Source organism: Aulostomus chinensis, chromosome 22, assembly GCF_037954235.1.
Source record: "Aulostomus chinensis isolate RoL2024-O1b breed Wild chromosome 22, RoL_Achi_v1.0, whole genome shotgun sequence".
NCBI classification, from domain to species: Eukaryota; Metazoa; Chordata; class Actinopteri; order Syngnathiformes; family Aulostomidae; genus Aulostomus; species Aulostomus chinensis.
In genome coordinates, this window is record NC_141341.1 from 17,103,890 (window position 1) to 17,130,438 (window position 26,549).

Here is a 26,549-nt window from a genome sequence, read left to right on the forward strand (position 1 = left end):
TTGAAGTGATATGCCACCTTTTTTCATCGCTAACGCTAGCAAAAATTCTAAGCTAATATCTAACAACACTGAAAAAGTCCAGCTAGCACCGATAGCTTGTCCAGCTAGCTAACAAATTGCGAAAGTATTCCTCATCCACGGAGTGTCCTCTTCTTAGGTTCTAGCTGCAGATCGAAACCTGTCCACGCTGGCGGTTCATGGCTCTCCATTGTCTTGATATTGTCTGAAAATTGCTCCATCAAATCCGTCTTCTAGCTAAAACTGGAAAATGCCTTAACTTACTTACTTACCTAACCTTAGACTTCAACAAGCTACTTGTGTAGTCTCACTCGTATAGGAATATAAAACTGTTCTCCTGCCCAGATGTGTTCTGGTACTGAAATTAGCCTGTGATTGATCTGATAAGAAGCTTTTCTCTGCAGTAGTAGCAGTAGTAAACTTTATTCGTTCTATCACCTTCAGACCAACGTTACTACTTGCTTTGAAAATATAGTAACATGACAAAATTACAGAACATTATACACAAAAAAAATGGCTAAGTATAGAAAGATCCATTAATTGGTTCATTGTTCTTAATTATAGTATTAGCGGAAGATTTACATGTTGGAGCCTTACAAGCAGTGTTTGAAGACAGCATTATTCAACCCTGAAATTTGAAACAAATTGTCTCTGCAGAGTGTGGAGTGTGAGGAGGGAAGAGATTCATCTCCAAACAGGAAGATGGCGCTTGAGAAACTTGGTGGAGCTGAATTACATAGGCGGCTGGAGGAGGTGGACCCCAAAATGGCGGCCATGGTGCACCCAAACGATACACGCAAAACTTCCAGGTGATAGAAATATTGAACAACAAAAAAAGTTATTATCCTATTGACAAAAAAGTTCCATGCATAAATGGTATTAGTCATTAAAGCAATCGTTATCCAAAAATAACTAATAGTAAAGTAAGCCTTGGTACACTTTGCTGTCAGTCATATTTTTTGTAGCTGCTACTGATAACTGTATGAATCTAGTTTTGAACCAGTTAAAAAGCTTAAAAGTTAAGGTAGCCTAATATTACCCTGATACCTTAATATTGCTGTTAATCCCATTAATACAGAACATGCAGTTAAGTGTTTGATTGTAGCACAACCTTGGAAATTTATTATGCAATTGTCTATTTTTTCCATCCAAACTCAAAGCACACGACAGTGTTAGTCTTGCTGAAGTGCTTGGAAACTCATCTAAAAGTTCAGTTCAGTTAGAATACATCAATGAATCTCCAGTTCACTGTGTGGAGTGTGTCAATTCACACACTGCATCCATCAAGCAGCAGAAAATTGACGATGGACACGTTAAAACAAAACCAAGCTTTTGTAAGAATAACAAATTAACCCATTATCTAATTAACTTTACTACAAGCGTGGTGTTCTCCACTTTCGCAGACATGGATAAACATTTTGAAATATAAAGGTTATTCTTTATGGATGGACCACTTTTAGGGAACCACTGTTATAGAGTAAGGAGATGGTAAGTGTGCAAATGCATGACATGACAATAACAGCTACACGTGTGTGTGTGTGTGTGTGTGTGTGTGTGTGTGTGTGTGTGTGTGTGTGTGTGTGTGTGTGTGTGTGTGTGTGTGTGTGTGTGATGTAAGCCACTTTTGGGACACAAAGACAACTTAAGCCCAGTTACTTTTGGGAGAAAAACCATGTCTTCAATTGAGACTATTCAGAGATTTGGGTCAAGTGAGGTAGATCAGGTAGTTGTGTGTGTGTGTGTGTGTGTTCTTGTACTTGCTACAAATTGAGAACTAGAATACGTATTTAACCAGCAGAGTGAGGACATTTTTGGAAAGTGAGGACATTTTAGACAGGCCTCACTCTTCAAAGGGCTGTTTGAGGGTCAAGACTTGGTTTTTGGGTCGAGGTTAGAATTTGGTTCTGGTTAGGTTTAGGGTCAAGGTTAGGGTCAGGCAGTCAGTTGAGATGGTTAGGTTAAGGGTGAGTGGCTAGGGAATGTATTACGTCAATGAAAGTCCTCACAAAAATATAAGTACAAGGATGTGTGTGCGTGTGTGTGAGTGACTTGATGAGTAGCAGTTGGTGCTCTGGTCTTTTCTATGAGGGGGTTAGGTTACCCTGCTCTTCTAGATGGCAGGAGTAGAACAGGACTTATGTGTTCTTCATGAGGAGTAGTGAGACATGAATCACAGGGGTTAAAATTTGACATAATCTAATGGTTTATTTCCTCTCTACAGCAGATGTGTTGTTGTGGGTGTGTGGATTATTCAAATAGTCCACAAATTAGACTAAATTTGTGTGTCAGAAATCTGTCAACAGTTCATGTTTGATTTAATAGTTCATTTACTCATCTGTTGTAATTGTACCTTTATTGATTGTCAACATTTCTGCTCATCATCCCCAGGAGCCTTCAAATCTATGAAGAGACAGGCATTCCCCATAGTCACTGGCTGGAGGAGCAGAGGGGGCAGGAGGGAGGCGATATGTTAGGGGGGGCGCTGAGGTACCCCGACCCTTGCATCTTCTGGCTGTATGCTGATATGGAGGGTAAGGAGGAACGTGTATTTTCCATCCATTCATTTTCTTCAGCTTATCTTGTTAAGGGTTGCAGGGGGGGCTGGAGCCTATTCTAGCAGCCTTTGGCAAGAGGCAGGGTTCACCCTGGACAGGTCACCAGTCCATCACAGGACCAACACATAGAGACAGACAACCATTCACACCTACGGTCAATTTAGAGTATCAATCAGCCTCGTCCCCTCTTGATGTCTTTGGACTGTGGGAGGAAGCTGGAGTACCAGAGAGAACCCACGCAGGAACAGGGAGAACATGCAGACTCCACACAGTAAAACCCCATGCCCGAACCAGGACTCGAACCCGAAATCTTCTTGCTGTGAGGCGACAGTGCTGACCACTGCACCACTGTGCTGCCAAGGAATATTTGAATATAGGAATATTTATTGCATTTTTTTTTAATGCTTCATTAGATAGTATAGTGAATAAAATGACAGGGAGAAAGGGATGACATGCAGAGTAGGACTTGGGCCGAAATCGATCCCGGTTCACTACCAGGACTTACATGGTATGCAGTTTACTGGTACGTCACTGGGATGCCCCATGGATATGTATTTTGTAAACAGCAGAAAATGAAGCTCTTATGTGGAATTTTTCTCTGTGCTACAGCTCTGGACAAGCGGTTGGATGCTCGAGTGGATGAGATGCTGTCTTTGGGCCTGATAGAAGAGCTCAGAGATTTCCATACCCGCTTCAATCAGCAGAAAGTCAAAGATTACAGGTAAGTGAATCCTTAACCACATCCGTAACTTTAAGTTGGTTATGAATCAGTGCTCTAATATTGCTGTCAGATCCAGCTATTTCACTTTAACATATAATTTTTAAAGCCATAGTAGCCTACTCCGTAACTGTTTTGCATTTAAAAACAGTGTATAGATTGTGTTGAGCATGCTACATTTGGAAAATAAATTAACGTTAGTGTCACAATTTGGTGTAATAACATTTGGATGGAAAAAGTTTTAATGATGGCTCTTCCCTATTCTGTTGTTGCTGTTTCAGCTGTAAGACGGTGGATAAATTACTCTGAGCATCATGGAGCTCTGAAATGACAGGTTTCACTACTGAAATTAGATCCATTTCATCCTTTGGCATTTGGAAATTCTCACTGTTGCACAGTTAAATCTGCATGTCCGGATTGAAGTGAGTTATGGGCTCACCAGCGGTAGCCAATTCTGTCAATGATATAGCTTCTGATTCAAAGCTAGGGTACATCATCAGTGATGTTACCTGAGGTCAGACACCCGCTCTCAGGGGACCCAGCTGAGTTTGATTAGGCGTCAGGTTATGCCCTTGCAGTGCTCAACCACGGATCTGCCCTTTTTAACCAGAGCCTCCAAGAGGCTTTCTCTGCTGCCTCTGTGCTGTTGTAGATGGCCTTTCTCCTCCTCTCACCTGTGATGCCACATGCAGTGTAAGCTTTGCAGAGAGACTGTCCTGCAAACCGTCTGCACCCAACCTCCACTGGCAAGCACCTTGCCTTCCAGCCTTTCTGACTAGGCCGTCATACTTACCCTTCTTGCGCTCGAATGCCTCCTCCATACTCTCCCCCCACAGCGCTGTGAGCTCCAGCAAGATGATGTTCTTCGTTGCCTCTGACAATGGGAGGATGTCAGGCCTGTGGGTGGTCTTAGCGAAATGCTGTGGGAACTTGAGTTGGCTACCAATATCTACTGACAGCTGCCAGTCCTGTGCAGTGTTGAGAAGCCCTGATGTTGCTTGAGGTGGTGGTGTTGGTTTCTCTCCAGCTCTGACGAAGTTGGTGGTTTTCCTCTCGCGTTTGGACCTCTGACAGCTTATGACGACACTACATATGCACTCTGTGATGGTCTTGAGCACCTGGTCATGTCGCCATCGGTATCGGCCTTCCCCCAGAGCTTTTGGGCAGCGACTCAATATATGCTCCAGTGTCCCCTCACTCTGGAAGAAGGGGCATGCTGATGTGTCAGCCAAGCCCCAGCAGTGCAGGTTAGATGGGCTGTGAAGGACAATTTAGACTGCCTGGACTAGAACTTTATGTGGTGTGGCTCTGCCCGCTAGAGGTCAGCCCATGTGATCTTCCTCTCCACAATTTGCTCCCATCTCGTCTAAGCCCCTTGTTATCTCATTTGCACTGCTCTGCTGGTCCTCTCCTCTTTTGCAGTTGCTCTCACCTAGTTCTGGAAACAGCTGCCTCTGCTCCTTCCCCCGAGCCTTGTCAAACTGGGGGGTTTGATCGTTCCCAGTCCAGCCCATCCTTTGGCCACTGTTCCCTCCAGACCTCTATGGTGTAGCTGTGACTCTGCCTGTTCCACTGCAGCCTCTGCTCTTCATTTCCGGCCAGTTCTGACTGCTACCCCTGCTTCAGAGACTTTCAGGTCTGATGACTCACAGAGTTGCAGCACCTGTTGCTCAAACTCCTTGGCAGTCCTAACTATCTCCTAAGGTAGTAACTGCCATTCCAGATCTAAGATGGTGGTGATTGGAAACACATAGAGGAGCAGTGGACACAGTATCCTTGGCAGAATCCCATATTGATAAATCCACTTCTTGAACGTACCTGGAAGGCCTGACTTGTCCACATTCTTGAGTCAACCCTCCAGCTCCTCACAAGTGCTCTTGATGGAGGCTGTGTCCCTGAGGCTGCTGTCAAATAACTTTCCCAAGCTCTCGAGCAGCTTCTTAGAGATGGAAGGGATGGGTGTTCCTATGATGGAGAATCGGAACTTGTCTGCCACTCTGCCCTTTTTCAAGACCAAGGATCTTGATTTAGCTGGCTTAAATGACATCCCGGCCCATCCCATTAGCCTCTCCAGCCCCGCCAGGATCTACTTGCCACCAGGCACAGACTCAGTGGTCACTGTCAGGTCATCCATGAAGGCACATTTAGGGTTAGTGGATGCTGACTTGGACTTCGGCCCTCTGCACTCTGGTTCAGCAGATTTCACCAACATGTTCATCGACAGAGTGAACAGGATTACTGAGATAGGGCAGCCTGCGATGATTCCCACCTCCAGTCTGTGCCACTCTGATGAGGGTATTGGGTGTTTTGGGTCTTTTGAACATCAGACACCCTCGCTCTGGTGACCCAGCTGAGGTTGATCAGCAGAGTATGCCTAGTGAAGGAATGTCAGCAGATACGTGAATGCCACTTAGTGTGAAATGCAGAGATTCACCTGGTCACCATTACCTCTTTGGTCTTGTGTGAACTCGTAAATAGGTCCTGTAATATGAAAATATGATGCCATTGCTTAAAAATGGTATTTTAATCAAGGTTTTTATTGTCCATCAGAAGAAATTGCTGACCATGGAGGGATTATACTTCCTAGATCTCTCTATATGACCAAGAATGCACAATATTGGATTTTTTTTGTCGGTATCCGATGTGGCGATACTTTACAACTAATTTCGCTGGTACTATTTTTTATGAAAGCATGTTTTTTTATGATGCTGACATTTTGTTCATTCCGAAAAAGCCTCAAAAACGAGTTGAATTTGAGAGAGTAAAGTTTTGTTTTTGTTTTTTTTAAATTTCAAAAATTTTGGAAAAGCCCATTGCTTTTTCTTACTTCATCATAGACAGTTTGCTATGGTGATATTAGTATCAGCCGTAGGACCGATACCAATATGTTCAAAAATGACCAATATCTGCTGAAATCAAAGATATGCCGATATTAACGACCACGCCTGTGAATGGCTTACTGGGAGTAGGTTGATTAGCAGGATAACATGCATGAGTCACTGTATGATACGGGAGATTCAGGTGATCACCAAAACATTCTGCTTTTTTTAGATTGTAGAAGTTAACTTTCTGTAGCAAAATAATTCAGGCACCAACCAGATGTTTTGATATTTAAATAATATTCTCTCCTTGTCCTGACTGATTGAATGACATGTTTAGTGAACTCTCATTCGGATGAACAATAATCTTATCGTTGCTCCGACTGTGATATTTATGTCAGAGACCTTTGTGAACAGCACATTTGTATGCTGCGATTCCAACAGAATGTACTTTACTGTGCTGTAATGCCAAAGCCCTGTGTGTCCAGTGTTCGAGGAGAGCCGGTACGTTAAAGAATCTCGGTGATTGCCTGTGAATTACCTCTAACAGCCCAGATGGAAAATGTCATCATCGACATTTCCACCCAGAAACACACACACAAATTGATTTTTGATTCAGATAGCTTTATTTTACTTCTACAAGCATCTTGTGTGACAGGAACATATCCTACATAGTATCTACAAGGACATTTTAGAATATAGTTACCGTACTCCATTTCCCCACTCTCCCAACTACTCATGCATGTGGGAGGAACTCAGACAAGAGAGAGAGAACCAACACAGACACGAGGAGAACATGCAAAGAAAGTTTAGTGAGGAAATTCCATGATTATAATCCATGTATGTTCATTTTCTGTACCCTCATAGCTCCTTGGTGATATGTGCTCGATTTGGTTTCTAATTAAGGTATTAATTCACAGAAATGTTACTCATTTTTCTGTGGGATGCAGTGCCTTATTCTAGCTTGTCGGGCTCCTTGCCGTTATTTTTATGCCAAAAACACTGTGGACACAAGCCCTGAGAACAGCTTTTGTCCCCCTTGGCGTACATTCTGCACGTCCCTGGGACTCCAGATTATATCCTCTTCTTTGGTGTGTGATAATGCTGGTGGAGAACATCGTCCTTAGGTGTTCAGTAACTGACATGGTGACGACAATGTCCTCAGCACAGGATTCACGTCATCTTGCTCTGTTCTGGGTGGAAACATCTGCCGCATTTCTATGCTCATTTACTCATTTGTTTTTTTTCCTTTAATTTGTCAGCCATGTGTGAACATGCATGTGGCCTTCACTTATATGTGAATAGACACAGCTGTATGAGTCTCTTGGCAGCACATATTGATTGCATGTGTGCGTGCGTGTGTGTGTGTGCGTGTGTGTGAGATGGGTTGTGGCTGCGGGGAGTTGATGCATTGGTGGAACGGTGCCCAAGAAGCTGCCAGTTCCCTTCGTTCATCTCTCCTTCATTTTATCACCCCCCCTCCTCCTCTTCCTCCTCAGTCCCCTCCCCCTCCTCCTTCCATCACTGCCACTATTGCCCTATCAGCAATTTGATCACCCTGGCACTTTACTCCCCCCACCTCCCTCCCTCTGTCTGTCTTCCTTTCCTTTACCCTCATGGCTCCATCCCCGGCTGGCTGCTGTAGCCAGACATCAAGGTCAAATCTCCCTCTGTTTCTCTCTCTCCCTCTCTTTCTCTCTTTTGCTCTTCCTCTGTCCTTCTTTTTCTCCCTCCATTGACTCTACATTTCCTGCGCTCTGCCGCTGTTCTCAGATTACTTTTTCTCCTCGGCTAGCCACATTTATTTTTGTTATTTCCTCCCCTTGTTTTTGTGAAAAGTCCTAAAGCAGCAACACACTCAGAGCATTATTGTGATGCTGCTTCTACAGTATGTTTATAGTAAAGGATGTTGTAAAAGAGAGACGACATTGAGAGAAAGGTACAAAAGTAAATCACAGGTGAAATCGAAATAGATTATGGATTTTTTTAAGTTCATGTGATGACAAGAACATAATCAGAAAACAAGGTCATTTGCATCCTCGTCAGTATCTTTCCTGTTGCATATTTATTCACCTGAATGATTAAAAAATTGCAACTCATTAACTACTAAGGATCAACTTTCGTTTGTGTTTTTTCAGGTCAGAACTGCGTTTGAATTGCAATTTATGTACTGTATGTGCAGTGTAAATGTATTAAGGCTTTAAGTCATACGAAAACATTGGACATGAAGAGCTAATGCTCTCTGACCAAATGTGAACAGCATCAGAACTTGCAGTCATATGATGCTGCACATTTGTTGTTAGGGACTGCGCACACAAAAAAACTACTCAGATTTTGGTCAGAAACGATCTCTTTTTATTTCTTTCTGATACCTAAAACCCATGTCACTCTCCTTCCCACTCCCATGCGGCACCTTATAGACACCAACCGTATGGAATGCAGAAATGCTGAATTCAGACCAGATTGGGTGCTGTGCAGAATACGCAGCCCCTTACACTCAGCACCCATTCATGTGAACTGGAGAACAGACCAGAAGGCAACACTGAGGAGAGACTGATTGCCATCCTCTTGGTTGCAGTTTATGCTTCAGCTATAGCTTTGTTTGATTTGTGCTGGTTTGTTTCGAGTTTGTGAGTTTGAGAACCTTCTTCCTCTTGTGTATCATTTATTGGCAGCTAGCAAACTGCTTTTAGGTGCCACCCTCTGGATTGGGGGTTCCAGTTTATACAACAAAACACTGCACAAATGGAGTGACATGCCTACGCAACACTTTAAGACTCGGTCTGATTCAATCTGAACCATGAGTGGAAACGCCTCCCTGAGAGTGTGCATTTCTGCTCTGAGGATACAAATGCAATCCTGCTATACGGCTCTGTGACAAGGAAAAGTTTGATCCTTCCTACACTTTCGCAAACTCACTCACTGGTCACATGTTGAGTTTTGGCAATTTGGAGGCTGTGACATTGGCTGATGCCCATAGAGATGTGCAGTCCTTAAGTATGTCATGCATGCGCTTGGCTTTTGGCACGACATAAATGCCATACACTTCATAAGATCTGGATCTGGTTCCAGATCAATTCTAAAATCTGTTCCATTGTCCCTTTACCTGAGTTTTATCATCCAACCAGATTTCATTAAAGCCCATTCACAGTTTTCATCGTTATCTTGCTAACTAAAACCCAATGCCAGTAAACCCATGGTTGAGGTAACATATAAATGCATTTTAGTGAGGAAAACCAGATAGTAGCTTTGTGTTACAGCTTTTGTCCAAACTACTTGTGTGTTCTATTTAAACAGGTACAGATCAGGTCTAAAATAGTTTCTTGCCGTGGGAGAAAAGAAATTGCTACATGAACTTATCTCTACAATTTTTTGCAATCTGTCCCAAATTCTGAAAGGTCATTGAACTTATGGCACACACTGATTATGGAGCTGAAATCTGACAGGTAGAGCGTGAGCTCCGCTCATATTGGGGTGATGTGGTCTGATATTTACAGCCGTCTGGCGATGCAACCAGCAGGCTTCTGCCCCACTTCGATACCACCCCGGTCAAGCTACTGAGTCGCAGCACCCCTGGGTCCCTCTGCCAGTGCCATTCAGTTTTTCTAACGTCACTCTGACACTCTGTCCCCCGAAGGGCCTACATCTGCTCCAACTGATATTGTTTGTTCAGGGAGGGAAGGAGAGATGGAGGAGGAGAAGGTGAAATTACTCACTACCGGCTGTCTGGAAATGTCAAGCTGGAGACAGAAAGTTTATTTATTGATGTCTAATATTTCCTCTCCTCTCTTCTTTCTTTTCTCCTCTCTCCTCTCCTCTAAGTCAGGACTATCAGCATGGGATTTTCCAGTCCATTGGTTTTAAGGAGTTCCGTGACTACCTGACCACTCCAGAAAGCAGCACCCAGCAGGAGAGAGAGACACTCCGAAGCAAAGGTCAGAGAAACACCTGATCAAAGTCACAGACATGAATTGAGATGCACTAGTTGCTTGACTGATCAACCAGAACAATCTATTTGGAGACTTTCCCTCTTGTCTTCCCTCCATCTAAAACAGTCTCCTTTTAACTCCATCCAGGTATAGAAGCTTTGAAGATTGCCACAAAGCGCTATGCACGCAAACAGAATAGATGGGTTCGTAACCGCTTCCTTAAACGTGAGTTCTCCGCTCAACTCTCATTCAGTGTGTAAGTTTATGCGTGTGTGTTTGTTCTTTACTAATCAGCACTCTCTTTAACAAGATGAGATCCGTGCACTCCATTAGATGCACAATAAGCCTCTCAGCCACCGTATTGTGTTGTGTATCTCGAGTGTAGTGTGTGTTAGTGTTTGTTTTTATTTATGTGAGCACAGCAGGATTGGGGAAGATGTCTATTTCAAAGCACTCATTACGTGAATGATTTTCGAAACAATTTCCCCCAGCAAATAAGAACATCAGCACATGTTTCTATTTTGTTTGTTTGTTCATTTTTTTTATTACTTGTCAGTCTGATGCACCAGTGTTTATGGATAGATTTTCATTTCCACATAAACATAAAGGTAGATTATCTTGTTTTGTTGTCAGGGCCTGCTTGCTTTAACGGCTGAGGCCTCTTTCATTTTTGCATATCTTCACAGGAATACTTAGACATCTGGCAAAAACGCTGTTTTGTTTTCTTGATGTTTATGGCCTCATAGTTTTGTGAGCGAAAAGTGAAGCCAGAGCCTGTTAGCATGACTTAGCTTAAAAATGGGGGATTGTGAAACTGCTAGCCTAGTTTTGTACAAAGACAACAAATTCCAGCTAGTGGCCCAAGTAATTAGCATGTCAAGTGTCATTTTTGCATTTTTTACTAACAAGTGAGGTCTCTCTCATTATTACACATCTTTAAAGGCATAGTTTGAAATGTGGTAAATACATGATTTTGCTTTCTTGATATGAAGCTATAGCCAATTATCATGACTTAGCATAAAGATGGAGGAGGGTGAAACAACTAGCCTAGCTCTTTCCAAAGGCAACAAAATCAAGTAATGAACTTGTTAATCTTCATTTTTACAGCTTATACAAAACAACTAAGGCCTCTGTCATGTTTTCATAACCTGACAGGAATAGTTTGACATTTGGAAAATTGTCTATTTTGGCTTTCCTAATATTTGTCACCTTTGATGGAGGTTAACATGACCTAGCTTAAATGTGGAGGATTGGGAAACAGCTTGCTTAGCTGTGCCTAAAGGCAACAAAATCCAGCTAGCAGCACATGTAATTTACTTACTATGTCTTGTTTAAGTAATTTGTACAAAACTTGGAGTGCAACAACTTGTGGTTCGGACATATTCAGGCTACCCATTTTTCCCCTTTTCAGTCCTTCAATCTTGTCTAACAGATATGGTATCAGTTTATTCACAAATTCTTTACAAAAAAGCGAACAAAAACACCTTATTCTTTTGAAGACTTCCTTCTTTTGCATATATGTAGTGTGTGTGATACAAATGCTCACACTGGAAATTGCATGTTGGCACTTGTTGTTTCTTTCTGTTCTTTCTTCTTGTAACAATCTGCTTGCACTAGATATTTTATTTGTAGAAATAATTCAATTGATTTATTCACTGAAAAAAATTGGATTTGGATCTACCTTGGTATAGTTATATGTGTTGAATGTCCCATGTGGCACCAAATACTTAAAAATGGATTCTAGTGCACCCACTGCTGCCAAAACACTTTGAGGTTGTGACACTTGTCTCAACCCCAATGCACTGCAATGTATATTCAAACATAAATAAAGACTGTGTGTGTTTTCACATCCAAAGCAGAAACCTGGCCTCTGCGTCCCACCAGCAGCATGCCCTGCAGTAACCTCGCCTCCTAATCCTGTTAGGCCCAAGTGGCTTAGGCCATGCCAGGCCCTAAACCTCAATACCCCTCTTTCTGACTGCCCGCCTACCCTCTGCACACGCCATATGGCAAGGCAAGGCAAGGCAATTTTATTTGTATAGCCCGTTTTCACAAACAGTTTGTCTCAAAGGGCTTCACATGGCATCATAACAACATCCTCTGCCCTCAGACCCTCACATCGACTGAGGAGAAACTCCATAGAAAACCCTTTTAACAGGGAAAAATCTGAGAAACCTCAGGGTGAGCAACAGAGGAGGGATCCCTCACCAGGAGGGACAGACGTGCAGTAGATGTTGTTACAGAGAAGAAAACAGTTTACAATACAAAATGTGGGAAACACGGAAATGTCAATAACAGCTGAAGAAGGAAGCTTCTGGAAGGGGAGGCAGGGAGAGCAAGCCAGCTTGATGGGGGACTGGATGACAGGATGGGATAAGAAAGGGGGGGCGGCGATGCAGGCGGCAGTTGGAGCAGAGAGATGGAGCTCCGGTGGATCTGTGGAAACACAGAGAGACTGCAAGACACCAAGGCCAAACTGCAAAGTGCAACAAGTAGTGGTAATGACAGTTCCAAAAATGTGCGGAGAGGAGAGGAGAGGAGAGGAGAGGAGAGGAGAGGAGAGGAGAGGAGAGGAGAGGAGAGGAGAGGAGAGGAGAGGAGAGGAGAGGAGAGGAGAGGGCTCCATGTAACCTGATGTGTCCCCCAGCAGTCTAAGCCTATAGCAGCATAGCTGTCAATGGTTCAGAGCTACCTGAACCAGTCCTAACTGAAGGCTCTGTCATAGAGGAAGGTCTTAAGCCTGGACTTAAACGTAGTCAGAGTGTCTGCCTCTCTGACCCATGGAGAGATGCTGGTTCCACAGTAGAGGAGCCCGGTAACTAAAGGCTCTACCTCCCAGTCTGTTTTTATTGATACTGGGAATCACTAAGAGACCTGCATTCTGGGAGCGGAGTGCTCTGGTGGGACAGTAGGGACTAATGAGCTCTTTCAAATAGGATGGAGCTTTATCATTGAGAGCCTTATAAATCAGCAGAAGGATTTTGAAGTGGATTCTAGATCCTACAGGAAGCCAGTGGAGAGAAGCTAAAGTGGAAGAGATGTGCTCTCTCTTCTTAACTCCCATCAAAACCCTCGCTGCAGCGTTCTGGACCAGCTGGAGACTCTTTAGAGAGTATTTAGGACATCCTGACAGGAGAGAGTTGCAGTAGTCCAGCCGAGAAGTGATAAATGCATGCACCAGTTTCTCAGCATCACTCTGGGAAAGGATATTCCTAATCTTAGCGATACTTCGCAGATGGAAGAAGGCGGTCCTGGTCACATGCTTTATGTGGGAGCTGAAGGAAAGGTCCTGGTCAAAAATGACCCCAAGGTTCCTTGCAGTTGTACTTGGGGTCAAGGTGATGCCATCTAGAGTAGTGATCCGATTAGAGAGTGTGTCCCTGAGGTGTTTAGGTCCAAACACGATGACCTCAGTTTTATCTGAATTTAGCATTAAGAAATTAGAAGACATCCAGGATTTAATGTCTTTCAGGCAGTCTTGCAGATGAGTAAACTGGCTTGTGTCGTCTGGCTCCATTGACCAGTAGAGTTGTCCTAATGGGAGCATGTAAAGAGTGAAGAGAATCGGTCCTAAAACTGAACCCTGTGGTACACCATATGTAACTCTGCTATACTCTGAATAGTCATTATTAACATTAACAAACTGAAACCTGTCTGATAAGTAGGACTGAAACCATTTTAGGGCAGGTCCTTTAATCCCAATGTCATGGTCTAGTCTCTGTAGCAGGATGCTGTGGTCGATGGTGTCAAATGCAGCACTGAGGTCCAAAAGGACAAGCACAGAGACAAGACCTCTGTCTGAAGCTATGAGAAGATCATTAGAGACTCTGACCAGTGCTGTTTCAGTGCTATGGTGTTCCCTGAATCCAGACTGGAAGGCTTCAAAGAGCTCGTTGCTGTGCAGATGTGCATGTAGCTGCTCCAGGACAACCTTCTCAAGGATCTTGGAGATGTAGGGGAGGTTTGATTTCTGCCTATAGCTGGCTAACACATCTGGGTCAAGAGAAGGTTTTTAAGTAAAGGGTTGATGACAGCCACCTTAAAGGCCTGTGGCACATAACCTGTGACTAAGGAAAGATTAATTTGATTTAATATGGACGCGTTGACTAGAGGGAAGGCGTCCTTAAGGAGGCTTGTTGGGATGGGATCCAGCAGACAAGCGGCTGACTTGGAGGAAGTGACTGCAGAAGTTAAGTCTGACAGGTCGATGGGGGAGAAGCTGTCCAAGTATGCACCAAGTCTGGGAGGTGCTTCTATGGGAACTGTAGTCTGTCCTCCATTACTGGCAATCTTTGTTGTAATATTCACAATCTTTTCAGTAAAGAAAGATAGGAAGTCGTTACTGCTGAGAGTTGGGGGGATGCATGGCTCAACAGCACTATGGTTCTTCGTGAGCCTGCCCATGGTGTCGAAGAGGAACCTGGGGTTGTTCTTATTCTTTTCTATTAGGGATGAGTAGTAAGCGCTTCTAGCATTACGGAGTTCTTTTTTATATGTTAATAAACTCTCCTTCCAGGCTTGGCGGACTTCCTGATGCTGGCTGGAATATGTCTTCCTTTCCAGTTGTCTGGTCTTCTGTTTCAAGACCCGCAGCTTTGGGCTGTACCAGGGAACTATTCTTTTGTGGTTGATAACATTCTTCTTCAGGGGAGCTACGGCATCAAGTGTCCCAAGGAGTGCTGCTGCAGTGCTGTCCACAAGATAGTCTACCTGCGAGGGGGTGAAATCAGCATAACTGCCCATTATATGACTACAAGATGTGGCAGCAAGCTCTGCTGGAATAAGCTCCTTAAATCTAGAAACAGCAGTGTCAGACATCTACTGAAGTGGGATTTGTTTCCCAGGTAGGATATAATTTGTTAAAGTAAATTCAAATGTAATTAAGGAGTGATCAGAGAAGACGGGGTTCTGAGGAAGAACTGTGATTTGGTCAGCTTCTATTCCATATGTGAGTACTAAATCAAGGATGGTATTAAAAGTGTGAGTGGGTTTGTTTACCCTCTGACAGAAGCCAACAGAATCAAGAAGCGACTTAAACGCAGTGGCCAGACAATCATCAGCGACGTCCACATGGATGTTAAAGTCACCTACCTTCATGACTTTGTCTGAATTCAATGCCAAGTTTGACAGAAAGTCAGGGAATTCTTCTAAGAACTCAGAATAATAATATGGTCTTCATCATCGTCGTGTGTCTATCTGTGAATGAGCCTGCACATATGCAGTGATTGGTCTGATGTTGTCCACATTTTTACACGTATATGAGTTGAAGGCTGCGTACTTGTGTTGCCTTGTGACAGTCCACATAAGACTTGACGGGCTCGTTTCAGAACAAGTCTGGAGCAGATGAGATGAACTTTCTGAAGTTTGAAACTTGTGTCTGTACATGCTAAAACTCCAAAGCTCTCTGAAAGTTTCTGTCTGTTACTCTTGTTGCGTTTGCATGATCTGATAGGGGCCAACTTAATTCTCTGATTTTTTTTTCTTTTTCAGTATTTAATTTTTTTGTCCGAATGATGCTTTTTTATTTACCCAAACTGTTGTAAAGAGTTTGGGAAACACATCACACTTTGGCAATTCAAGGCAAGGAGCCCCGGCCTCTTACAGCTTTCATAAAGTCACTTATCTTTTTAAAGTAATTTCTTTTAAATGGTAGCAATCTGCAGGGGGCTCACACGGATGGTGTGTACCTGAAATCTCATTTAATTTACTAATATGGGTAAATTGTTAAAAAAAAGTATCAGGTAACAGCCTTTGGTGACACGTTTCCTTTTCCAGGTTTTGTTTATGTTTGCACATCGTAATCCCACATATCTGTTTCAGGATTGTCTGTGCTGGGACCTTGGAGTATTCACCAACCCGTCCACAGTTTTCCTTATTTTGCTCTTTAATCCCATTTATGCCACTTTAACTGTCCTGCAGTGTCTCTTTTCATCCCCCGGTCTTGTTGTGACTGCTGACCTCTTTTCTGTTTTGTCTGAGGCCCCCCCCCCCCCCGACACACACACACACACACACACACACACACACACACACACACACAGATGCTGGCAGGCCTCAGCTGAGCAGGCTAATCTCTTGAAGCATTACAGAGCTGCCGGGAATTTGCCCCGACCCGACCACACAGACTCAGCAGGGTCAGGGGGGCTATGCAAGCATCCAGAGACTAGTGGGTCAAAGTGGAGATGAATTGAGAATGACAGCGGGCCTCGGCCAGGCGAACACAATGACGAAGGTTATAGAAGGTACCTGACTGTGAGCCACACATGTAAATATGCAGAAAGAGGTGGCGTCACATGCGTCAAAGTCCCATGTTCAAGCCGGTTTTATAGTCCAAGTGTTTAGTATAACTCGGAGGTGAGCAGTTCTTTATTTTATATATGCCTCAGAAACATTTGTGATTCTTGAGAGCTCTGATTGCTATGGAGATTTACACCCAAGCTCAGATTAACACATGCTTAATTGAGTTTATGTTGGTTTATGCACATAGGGTATGTATGTGGTTATAAGGGAATATTGGATGAGAGGATGTAATTACATATGAATTCTAATTTGAGTTCTATTTATTGTAATAGCTGTCAGCTTATGCAGCAAGTGTTTTCATTTGTAATTCCTCTGAGTCTTGTACACACACACACACACACACACACACACACACACACACACACACACCTGTAACCAGGATATGCCAGTGTAGTTTGAAAGCAGCCTCATGAGTGTTAAGTAACAGAGGTGTAGGTATCTTTGAGTCCTGAGTATGGAGGGAGGGATGATGAAGGGACACACACACACACACACACACATACACGGATGGAGTGGAAGTAATCTGATCCAGCTGGGGCAACAGGTGTGGGGTGAGTTTACACCCTCGTCTTCTAGTGAGTGTCACGCTTTTGTGAACGCACATACACAAATGCAACCTCCCTCTCGTGGCGATGAAGCCAAGCTCTTGTTGCCGCGGAGACCTCTCTGTCATCTTCACTGTTGAGAGGAAGGAGATCGAGGCTGTTTTTCCACCCACTTGTACAATTATATCCATGCCAGTGCAGTAAAGGGAAAGAACATTAATTGTAGCTGGTGTTTGAAACCATAATTAGGCAGTTGACATAGATACAGGCAGGAAACCTGTGGGGGGCAAGATGGTTTTGACATGGAGCAAAAGACCCCTTACAGAGCTTTAACTGATAGAGCTGGAATTGAGGAAAAGAAACTAGTAAGTAGGGAGCAAGGGCAGAGTGACATTTCAAGCAATGATGTGATGATTTTGGTTGTAACTTGCCACTTGTTGATTATTCCAAATTGTTTTGATCCTTTATTTGGTCATTACCTGCCCTATAAATTAGAACCATAAATAACAGAATGTTAGGGAGAGGAACTATAGCAAAGAGGAAGTCGGCTGAATGGTGGCAGCTGTCATGTTCCAGCATGGATGATGGCCAGAGAAGCACAGCTGGGCTGGTGGATGCCGCACTGTGCCTGATGGTGGAGTTTTTATAGCAGAGAGAGAGAACATCCTCGCTCGGCAAACATGAGGAGAACTCAACAAATGTCTCCCGGCTCATTTGTTGCAACAGGTGGACTGTTTCTACACGCGTGCGCGTGCGCACACACACACACACGCACACACACACGCACACACACACACACACACACACACACACACACACACACACACACGCACACACACACACACACACACACACACACACACACACACACATAGAACAGAGGCGAGCAGCTGCCCAGTGAAAGGAGATGGTCTTTCGTGTTGGCAGAGCCGTCTCCCCTGTGTCGCCTGAAAGGCAACACTCACAATTTATGCTCTGCGCGCGTGTGTGTGTGTGTGTGTGTGTGTGTTAGTCTGTCTGTGTGCCCACACTTTGACCACCCTGCTCTTTGTCCCTTCAGCATTTCTTATTAGCCCCCCCAAATGGATTAGCAGAGTTAGATTTCACCCGATCCTTAAGAAAGACAGTGGAGAGGGGTCGGGGTTTCGTCCAGCATCTGGCAACCCACCCCACCACTCTGCCCAGTGGGAGCTTGGTGAGGGCGAAAGGGGAACTGAGGATGTTGAGAGATTAAAGAGCTACTTGACTGCTCAGAACCAGCACACAGGAGTGTTTATTAGAGCACCTAAGGGCGCGTTCCAGCTCTGCATCTGTTACAGGTAAGCCAGGTGACGCTTGCTGCCACCACCTGCCTGCTATTGTGCCACCAACACAAAAAACAGACTTCCCCTGTGACATACAGTAACTGCACCAGTGAAACCTGAGGCTTTGATTAACAGACACTTTTTAAAAGGACACACCCTAACGGATGAAGCTACTGTATAAACACAGATAAAAACACACACATGCACACTGTGAAGCCAAGAGATGCAGGTGCAACAGTACGAAGAATAATTGTGTTGATCTCACCTCGTCACCCTTTTGTTGGGAGAAGCACAGCTGGCCCTGACGTGAAATGAATGAATCAAGTTCAATCTGGCAATTATGCCAGCAATACGTTTTTGGACCAGAATGAAACAATTTCAGTGGTTTGGACCCAAAAAAAACAGTTTTGTTGTTCAAATGTTTTGAAAAAGAAAAGCTGACAATCATTTGAAACCGGAGCCTGCAGGTTAGCTTAGTTGCCTTATAAATGAAATATATAAAAAAAAAAAAAAACAACCTGAAATTAGCCTGACTATTTCTTGGCTTCCTATCGTCTGCTTGTTTCCTGGCAAGAAACGGGCTGGCTCATAACCTCCACCTTAACACCCATGTGCTGTTTTTATTTTTTGTTCTTGTTTTCATTCTTATTATCGGTCTTGATGCAAAGCTTAAGTCACTGTCAGCAAACTATAGATTCAGATTTACCAGACAGATATGAAGGTTTCACCCTAACATGTAGAGCATCTTTGTAACCAGCTAAAACACCCACTAACACCTGTTTAACATCTGGATTCTATCTGCAATGGGAAAGGATTCCTGGATCAAATACAGGGCTATTGATCGACCTGCTCCAATCAGCATTGATTTGTATACAAAACCTGAATGAATGCAAAATAATTTTTCAGCCTGCTTGTGTTGGTCTTTTTCCATATTTTTCTACCCAAGTGCACATCGCCATTTCACCCTACCAGGCTGTCCTGGTTGTTGTTCCGCCCCTCATCCATCACATGTGAAGTCAACAGCCACATCTTTTCATCGATGAGTTTCACTAGGAGTTACGAGCAGTAGGATCATGCGGTGTTCTGCTCTCCCCTGGACAGTCTCCCTGAGTGATCACAGGAGGTGCTAACGGATTGACCAAGACACGTACCTGAAGACACGGAGAATTGAACCAGCAGCCCCCATCTTAGTAGGCAACACAATAGATGGCTGCACCATGTGCGTACCCGTATGCAGCATTCTTACATCATTCAGGTGAAAAACAGACTGGAGCTGAAGATAGAAAACAGTTACCACTGAAACGCCATGATTACTTCTACCTACTAAACTGTATTCACTGTTTTCCATGGCGTGTGACGCACCAGAAAACAGCTTTTTTAAGCATGTTAAACCTATAATGCACATGGGGGGGCTTATGTTTGATAGTTCTTGGGTGTGGCTGTGTGAAGACCCGCTTTGTTCTCATCCCTTCTCAGAAAACACACCCGTTCCTCTGGCATCGGTAGCAGCACAGGTAGATGAGGAGGTGATTTCATATTCCTCTGTAATAACAGCGTTCCAGACAGTCCCCAGAAGAGTCGGTGACTCCTCTCTATATGCTGTCTGCTGCCCTCGACACTACCCTCCTGTGTGTGTGTGTGTGCGTGTGCGTGTGTGTGTGTGTGTGTGTGTGTGTGTAAAGGATTAGGCCATAATTGAGTTGGCTAATCGTGCCTTACAGGTTAATGGGATTCATTTACACGAGTGTGTGTGCGGTCACACTTAGATATTAAATGCAAAACCTGCTGCAGCTTTTTGTCTCCTCTGAAAGCACTTTTAACTCTGTCAAAGGGTCTTCTCTCTTAATATTTCACATCACAGAATGTATAGACTTTCTCCTCTGATTGTAATGAATTTATCATAGATGCACCTTCATGTCCTGTGGCAGTGGCTCGGGGTGGGCACTAGATGCACGGACAGACGAGAGGGGCAGCAGCGTGGCAATGTTGTTTGGTGCTGAGGCCTGGCCCAGAGACTGCTGACTTGTGCAAAATAGAAACACGGGGGTGGAGCAGTTAGAGAGAAAACGAGAATGAGAGAGTGAGTGAACGCGAGACTGATGGCGAGGAAGGGAGAGGGGTGGGAGGAAGGAGAGACATTATCGAGCCGGTGTGAGTCAGCAGGTTGACAGAGCTTCAGGGTGCGGCAGCGGCGCGTCACTGCTCCTGTAAATTTCCCAGTGAACTGTATTGGTCCATTTTTGGCACAGATGGAGCTTAATTGGCTACACACACATTTTAAGTTTTATATTTATAGCACAGCATTTAAGTAATAACTCACATCAGTGTCACTGTGATGGATGTGATGTAGTTCTTTTTAATAAGACTTAAAATGTGAGATTGATCAGTGTGCTGCATGATTATGTGAAACTCTTTAAAGGCTTTATTACACTTGTTCACCTGTGTTGGCCTTTTAAAAGCATAATGTGTGCTATTTCTTTTGTATTTATTTGGTGCATGCATGCGTGTGCGTGCGTGTGTGTGCGTGTGTGTGTGTGTGTGTGTGCGCGTGCATGTGTGTGCGCGTGCGTGTGTGTGTGTGTGACCAGGAGACAACACACCAGCAGTGTATGGCCTGGATGTGACGGATGTGTCGAGGTGGGAGGAGACGGTGCTGAACCCTGCACTGCAGATACTGGACAGCCTCTGTAAGGTGGGGCCTCTTCTGTCTTCACTTCTATCTGTGCTCACTTTTTCTTCCTTTGTCCTTTGATGTCACCCCATTTCCTACATCAGTTGGGTTTTGTTCTTCTCTCCATCACTTCAGTCACCTCATTTATTGCCATTTGGTCCCCATATCCCATTTGGTCCCTGTCTGTGTTGTCTTGATTTCTTGCTGCTTTTCCGCTGCTATCCTTGTCTTGGTTTTCTTTTCCAACGTGACTTTTTCCTTCATTTCATTTCCAGTTAGTTGTTTTCTCTCTGAATTCAGTGCTTCTTTATTTTGTTGTTTATCTCTGCATATTTCATTAGCACTTTGCTTATTCTTTCATGCTTACCTCTTCCCTAAGTGACTCTCTTTTGTCTGTGCGTGTGTGCACGCGCGCGCTAATATATTTTCTCCTTCTTCGTTCCCCCGCTGACCTGCAGTTTTTCAGACAACCTCACAGAAAACCTGTGAAATCGAGCATGACCTATAAACACGGCTTTAGATGGTGGTGGCACCGACTACCACTGAAACGATGCCAATGAAAATCAGTTGGGATCCTTTTCAGTGGTGGACACGCTTCAGCAACATCAGGCGATGTCCTGTGGTTTCTGTGGATTAAAAAATATCAAACTCACTTCAGTCCTCACCAGGATTGTATCCTAAACTTAACAAAGTGTTTTTTGTGCCTAATAAGACCTTAACTGTATTGATACATCATGAAACATGATGATTACTGAACTTAATTTCAAGAAGTCCCTGAATCGTGGCAAAAGAGAACATGAACCACAGTCTTACTGTTGAACCGAGGATTTTGGCTGTGACTTAAGAATCCTTCTTGACTTTCTATTCATGTTTTTCCACAATGTGCATCTTTTCAAAAGAATATGGCTGTCAGTGCAGTCAAGCTGTAGTTACAGCTGAGTCGGGCCGTTTCATTTGACTACTACCACTGTCCCGGTGTATGATATATGAACAGGGTCGAATTTTTATGGTCACCGAAGTAGATCTACCTCCGGATTGGTGGAAGATGGTACATCCCGTCACAACTTGTGGCAGTCAGACTGTCTTTGGTTCACCTTTTTTTTTAATCACATTGTAAACAAGTAAGCAAGTAACACACCTGTCAATTCAAAGAATAAAAAAGAAAAAGTTTATGTCCTTAATGTTTGTCACTGCAAAATTCCCCCAAATACATTGTTTTCATTAAAGTTAAGCTGAGTTACTGTTCACTATTCCACTTCCAGGTTAAACACCACGGTGTGTATTTCACATGCATGGAGTGCCAGTCTAATTAGGCGCCTATAAACCTGTTTACATGCCAAAATCATTTGATTTTCAACTGTATTAAGCAGGAATTTTACTCAGACTTTGAAAAGTATGATTTCAGTGAGACTAACACATTTACAGAGTTCAGTCCAATTTTAGTTCGACTGACACAATAAGTCGACATTTTCTAAGATTCAAATTTACTGAATTTCTTTTGTTTTATTTTTTCCTTCCTCTTAAATAAAGGATGATGTGTGCTTCCATAAGCTATTATTTACCAATTTCAACCGATAGGATCCTGACATCCTCTTGTCAATCATCTTCAGCCAAATTCTGAGACAGATAAGAGTTAATGTCGTAATGCTGCTGGAGGGCATAGTTTCTGGGGGCGGAGCCTTAACGACTACTGCACAAATCTATTCTCTTTTGGATTAAACTGGGTCTTTTTTAGGCTTTCCATCGTTAGGGATTTTAGTCCGCTGCTGTTGGGTAGTTAGATATGTTTGCTATGCAGCTAACATTAGCAACCCATTAGCTCACTCAGCACCAGGGTGCAAGGAGCCAAACCTGGCGTGAAAGCAACCTCTGCGCTGTAATGTTTTATAGTCTGGCGTTTACTGTCTCCTTTTCTATTTGGATGTTTGAATCGTAAGTAAAGTCAAAATACATGTCCATAGCCTTTTAAACGTGTAAAAATTACAATTGCATGACTCTCCAGCTGACAAAAAGGGCTTCACATACTACTTCTAAAACCTGAGACTGGAAACTGTTTTGTGTCATACATGTTAGTGTGAGGAGCCGACCATAGCGGCACTAAAAGCGCAAGAGGTCAAGCAGAGAAACAAGCGGAGCCACCATACCTGCGACCTGTGTGACAAAGTGATCATTGGTGACATTGAGTGGACAGGTGAGGCTGTGTCTTCTTGTGCTAAAAAGAGATCTGAGGCTGTATAAACGGTACAGCAGTTTTCAGTTTGTCCTTGCGGTGACTGTCCTCTTTACCTGCAGCTCACCTGAACTCCAAGAAGCATCACTATCATGTGAGGAAGAAGAGGAAGTCTGATGGTGCCACCGACCAGTCTCCGCGCCTCGCTTCCGGCAGTCAGACGACTCCCTCCAAGGACACCTGTGCTGCTGTTGCTACGGACAGCAGTGCTACATCTCAGGAGTCCTCCCCAGATACCCGGACAACACACAAGAAAGAATCTGTGACACTCAGAACCTCATAATCCTCATTTATCATCTCTGCACTTGGAACTCCAGTCCTTTTCTTCTTTCCCGTGGAGCCGCATGGATCTACGTGTTCTTCCTGTTTCTGCTGCTGAATCCTCCAATCTGTCACAGTTTCAACCCACCAGCAGATAATAGCGCCTCATCTGTCTTTGCATATGTAGTTGGGCTCTCGGGATGGATCTGCTGACAAAGATTTTTTTTTCAGAGAACCAATGAGCCTTAATTATGATTGCCTTTCATTGTTATTTCTATTGACATTCGCAAAGTTTTAGTAATGTAGGATTTCAGCTTTGCTTACCTTAAGCACCTCGTACTTGAACTTGGTCAAGTCGGTTTTTAAAATGTTCAATAAAACCAAAAGATATTTAAGGGATTTCTCAGCTCAAGGAAGATGATGTGCCTTTCTCAGTAAAAAAAAAACCAAACAAAAAACTAAACAACTTTTGTGCTTATGTGCTCACTTGCCATCCTCTCCAAACCAGAATAGACGATAGATCCCTTTCTCTCCTTGGCGTTAGGGAGATGAGACCCACAGAGACTACTTGTTAGCTTAGCTCAATGAATGATAGTGAATGGGAGATATTTCGGTATATCACAGCCAAAAGTGATGATTAAGTTCATGCAAAACATTTTTCATGAATAACAATTTAAAATGAGATGCTATTTTAGAATTAGATGCAAAACCGGAACGACTGTCCTTAAAAAAAAACACTGCGCAGTGATTTGACGCTGCACACTGAAAGATTCATTGAACAGTACAGAAAGTTTGTTGACTGACAACTTACGTCACGTAAATTTTATTTGGATAGCACCACAAAAGTTATCTTATGGCAATTTTCAAGTAGAGCAGGTCGAGTACGGTACTCTTTCAGTTAATTCACACCCAGCAATTCTCTATGAGGAAGCACGACTTGCGACAGCGTGTGACGAAAACCTTTTTTTTTAACATGCAGGTCTGGGCAGTTCAAAATCCTGAACCTTATCTGGATGATGACTCTAGACAGAGATATGATAACACTTCCCATCCGCTACAATTCATTGTGCTGAGCTCATTAGTGGTCAGCTGATCTCAGCTCCGTTGTGCACACACGGGGGACAGGGGTAGCTACAGTAACTTCTTGGCTGGATCTGGGGTGAAGAGTGAAGAAGGTTTATTTCCCCAAAAGTTGACTTGTTCCTTTTAAAATAACTAAATTGTCTTTAACCGTCAGGCAAATAGAGGTTTCTTTCACTTTAGTAATTGTCAGAAATGGGTACTTGTGTTGAAGCTGAAGCTCCTCTGACACCACCGTAAGCTGCCGGCTCAGCCTGTTAGGAGAGCGAGTGTATTTTGTGATTGCAGCTCTTTTGTTTTATCCAGGTGTGTGTGTGTGTGTGTGTGTGTGTGTGTGTGTGTGTGTGTGTGTGTGTGTGGCAGCTCTTTCAAATCAAGGTGTGTCTGCCTGCCCGCTGTAAAACCACTTACACAATATCTGGCAGTAACCCAAAGATGTCCTCTGGTGCTCCTGTTCCCTCTCATCACCTGCCTCTTCTCCCGCTCATGTCTACTTCCTCTTCAATGTTTCCTCCATTCCAGCTAACACTCCATCATCTCTTTACTTTCAGTTTTCAGTATAGTTTACAGACCCCACGCATTTGACCTCCTCCACTTGACTAAAAATATTTCCAACCATATTATTTGTTGGAAATGTGTGTGTGTGTGTGTGTGTGTGTGAGAGAGAGTGTGTGTCCCACATTTACAAACTGGGTCAGGCCTCAAGCTTACTGGGGGCTTACCATTCAGTATGGAGTCACACTGATAACAAAGGTCACCATGCAACTGGTGTCTGGTTTTTAAAACCTGTTATTTGCCTGCATGATTTGTTATTCTTTCCTTCTGTTTTTTATTTAAATCTGATGATTTGTTTTCCTTCCCCTCAGTGTATTTTTTTCTCTTCCTTCATCCCCGTATTTCTAGAATCAGAATCAGTGTTACACCTGTATTTGAACAAACCAAAATACCACATCAATCATTTAAAAAATCCTTCAGTGGGATTTTGAGACAATTTAATGTGCGTTATCTTGAGTGTGTCAGCGAGTCTGGCCTGTTACCTCCAGGCACCGCTACTGATTCACTTCATAAAGAGGAAAAGCTTCAGTAATTCAATGACATAAGACCTCAGCCCCTTGAACACACATACACACGCGCACGCACACACACACACAGAAGTGGAGAACTAGAGCAGGGTCACAAGGCTAATTAGTGATTTATACACGGCGATGCAGTGGATCATCTACGGACACGCGCACATACATGCACTGAGTGAACTCATTAGTCTGAGACAGTAAGCACCAAAAATCAGTGCACCGAAGCAGCTCTGAAAAACCTGCACACACACACACACACTCACACACACACACACACAAATAAGTCCTCTAGAAGTCATGTTTTCTGGTTTCTTTGATTTGCTGTTTGAACAGGCTCAGAGCTGCTGCATCAGTCAGCCAGCCGCACAATAATTCAGCGCTCCATTTCTCTCTCTGTCTCTCTCTCTCTTTCTCTCTCTCCCTCTGTCTCTGTCTCTCTCTTTCTCTCTCTCTCTCTCTCTCTCTCTCGCCCTCTTTTTCTCCAGCCTTGTCCTATAGTGGCTCAGTAGCGGAGTGTGTTCACAGAGCACACACTGTCCTATACATGAGGCCCGTGGTGGGGGGGAACTGCAGGCTGCTTACGTAACACATGCTGCAGCGTATAGATGCTTGTTGTCTGCGTCTGGCCTGCTCCCCCCTGCATTCCTGGCTCCCGGGTCTGGCATTGCTGCATATATTGGGTCTAGCGCAGCGGTGATGTTTGATTTACCTCTGAAATAATCAATCAACAGAAAATTGGTTTTGTCACTTGTTTAGAAAACTGGCTGCTTTCAGCTCCTCACTTTAAATTAAATACCTTCAAGCTGTAGTGCAGAACATTGTGTCAAAGGCTGCTCTGTAAATGACTCCTTTGCTACTGTTTCACTTGTAAAACTTGGGATGACTTGTTTTGAGCATCACTCGAAGCCTGCGAAATGAGGGGTTTCACTATTACAATTTGATCAGTTTGGTCTGATAATGTTTGAAAAAGTTGAGAGGAGCCACACAATGGTGTTATTTATCTACATTGAAATTAGAGGGCTTACCAGATGTGGCGATCTGGGCTG

General features: G+C 43.6%; 1 protein-coding gene across 1 annotated transcript in view; it reads left to right on the forward strand.

The window, feature by feature from the left end:
• The window catches only part of trit1 (tRNA isopentenyltransferase 1), a 52,046-nt gene extending 27,249 nt beyond the window's left edge, over positions 1-24,797 (forward strand). The window contains exons 4-11 of the mRNA XM_086192673.1: positions 676-827; positions 2,407-2,549; positions 3,183-3,294; positions 9,933-10,045; positions 10,187-10,264; positions 20,777-20,880; positions 22,933-23,050; positions 23,152-24,797. Of these exons, the coding sequence (XP_086048799.1) occupies positions 676-827; positions 2,407-2,549; positions 3,183-3,294; positions 9,933-10,045; positions 10,187-10,264; positions 20,777-20,880; positions 22,933-23,050; positions 23,152-23,372 (1,041 nt within the window). The 3' untranslated portion in view covers positions 23,373-24,797. The remainder of the gene's footprint in view (positions 1-675; positions 828-2,406; positions 2,550-3,182; positions 3,295-9,932; positions 10,046-10,186; positions 10,265-20,776; positions 20,881-22,932; positions 23,051-23,151) is intronic.
• The last annotated feature ends 1,752 nt before the right edge of the window (positions 24,798-26,549 follow it).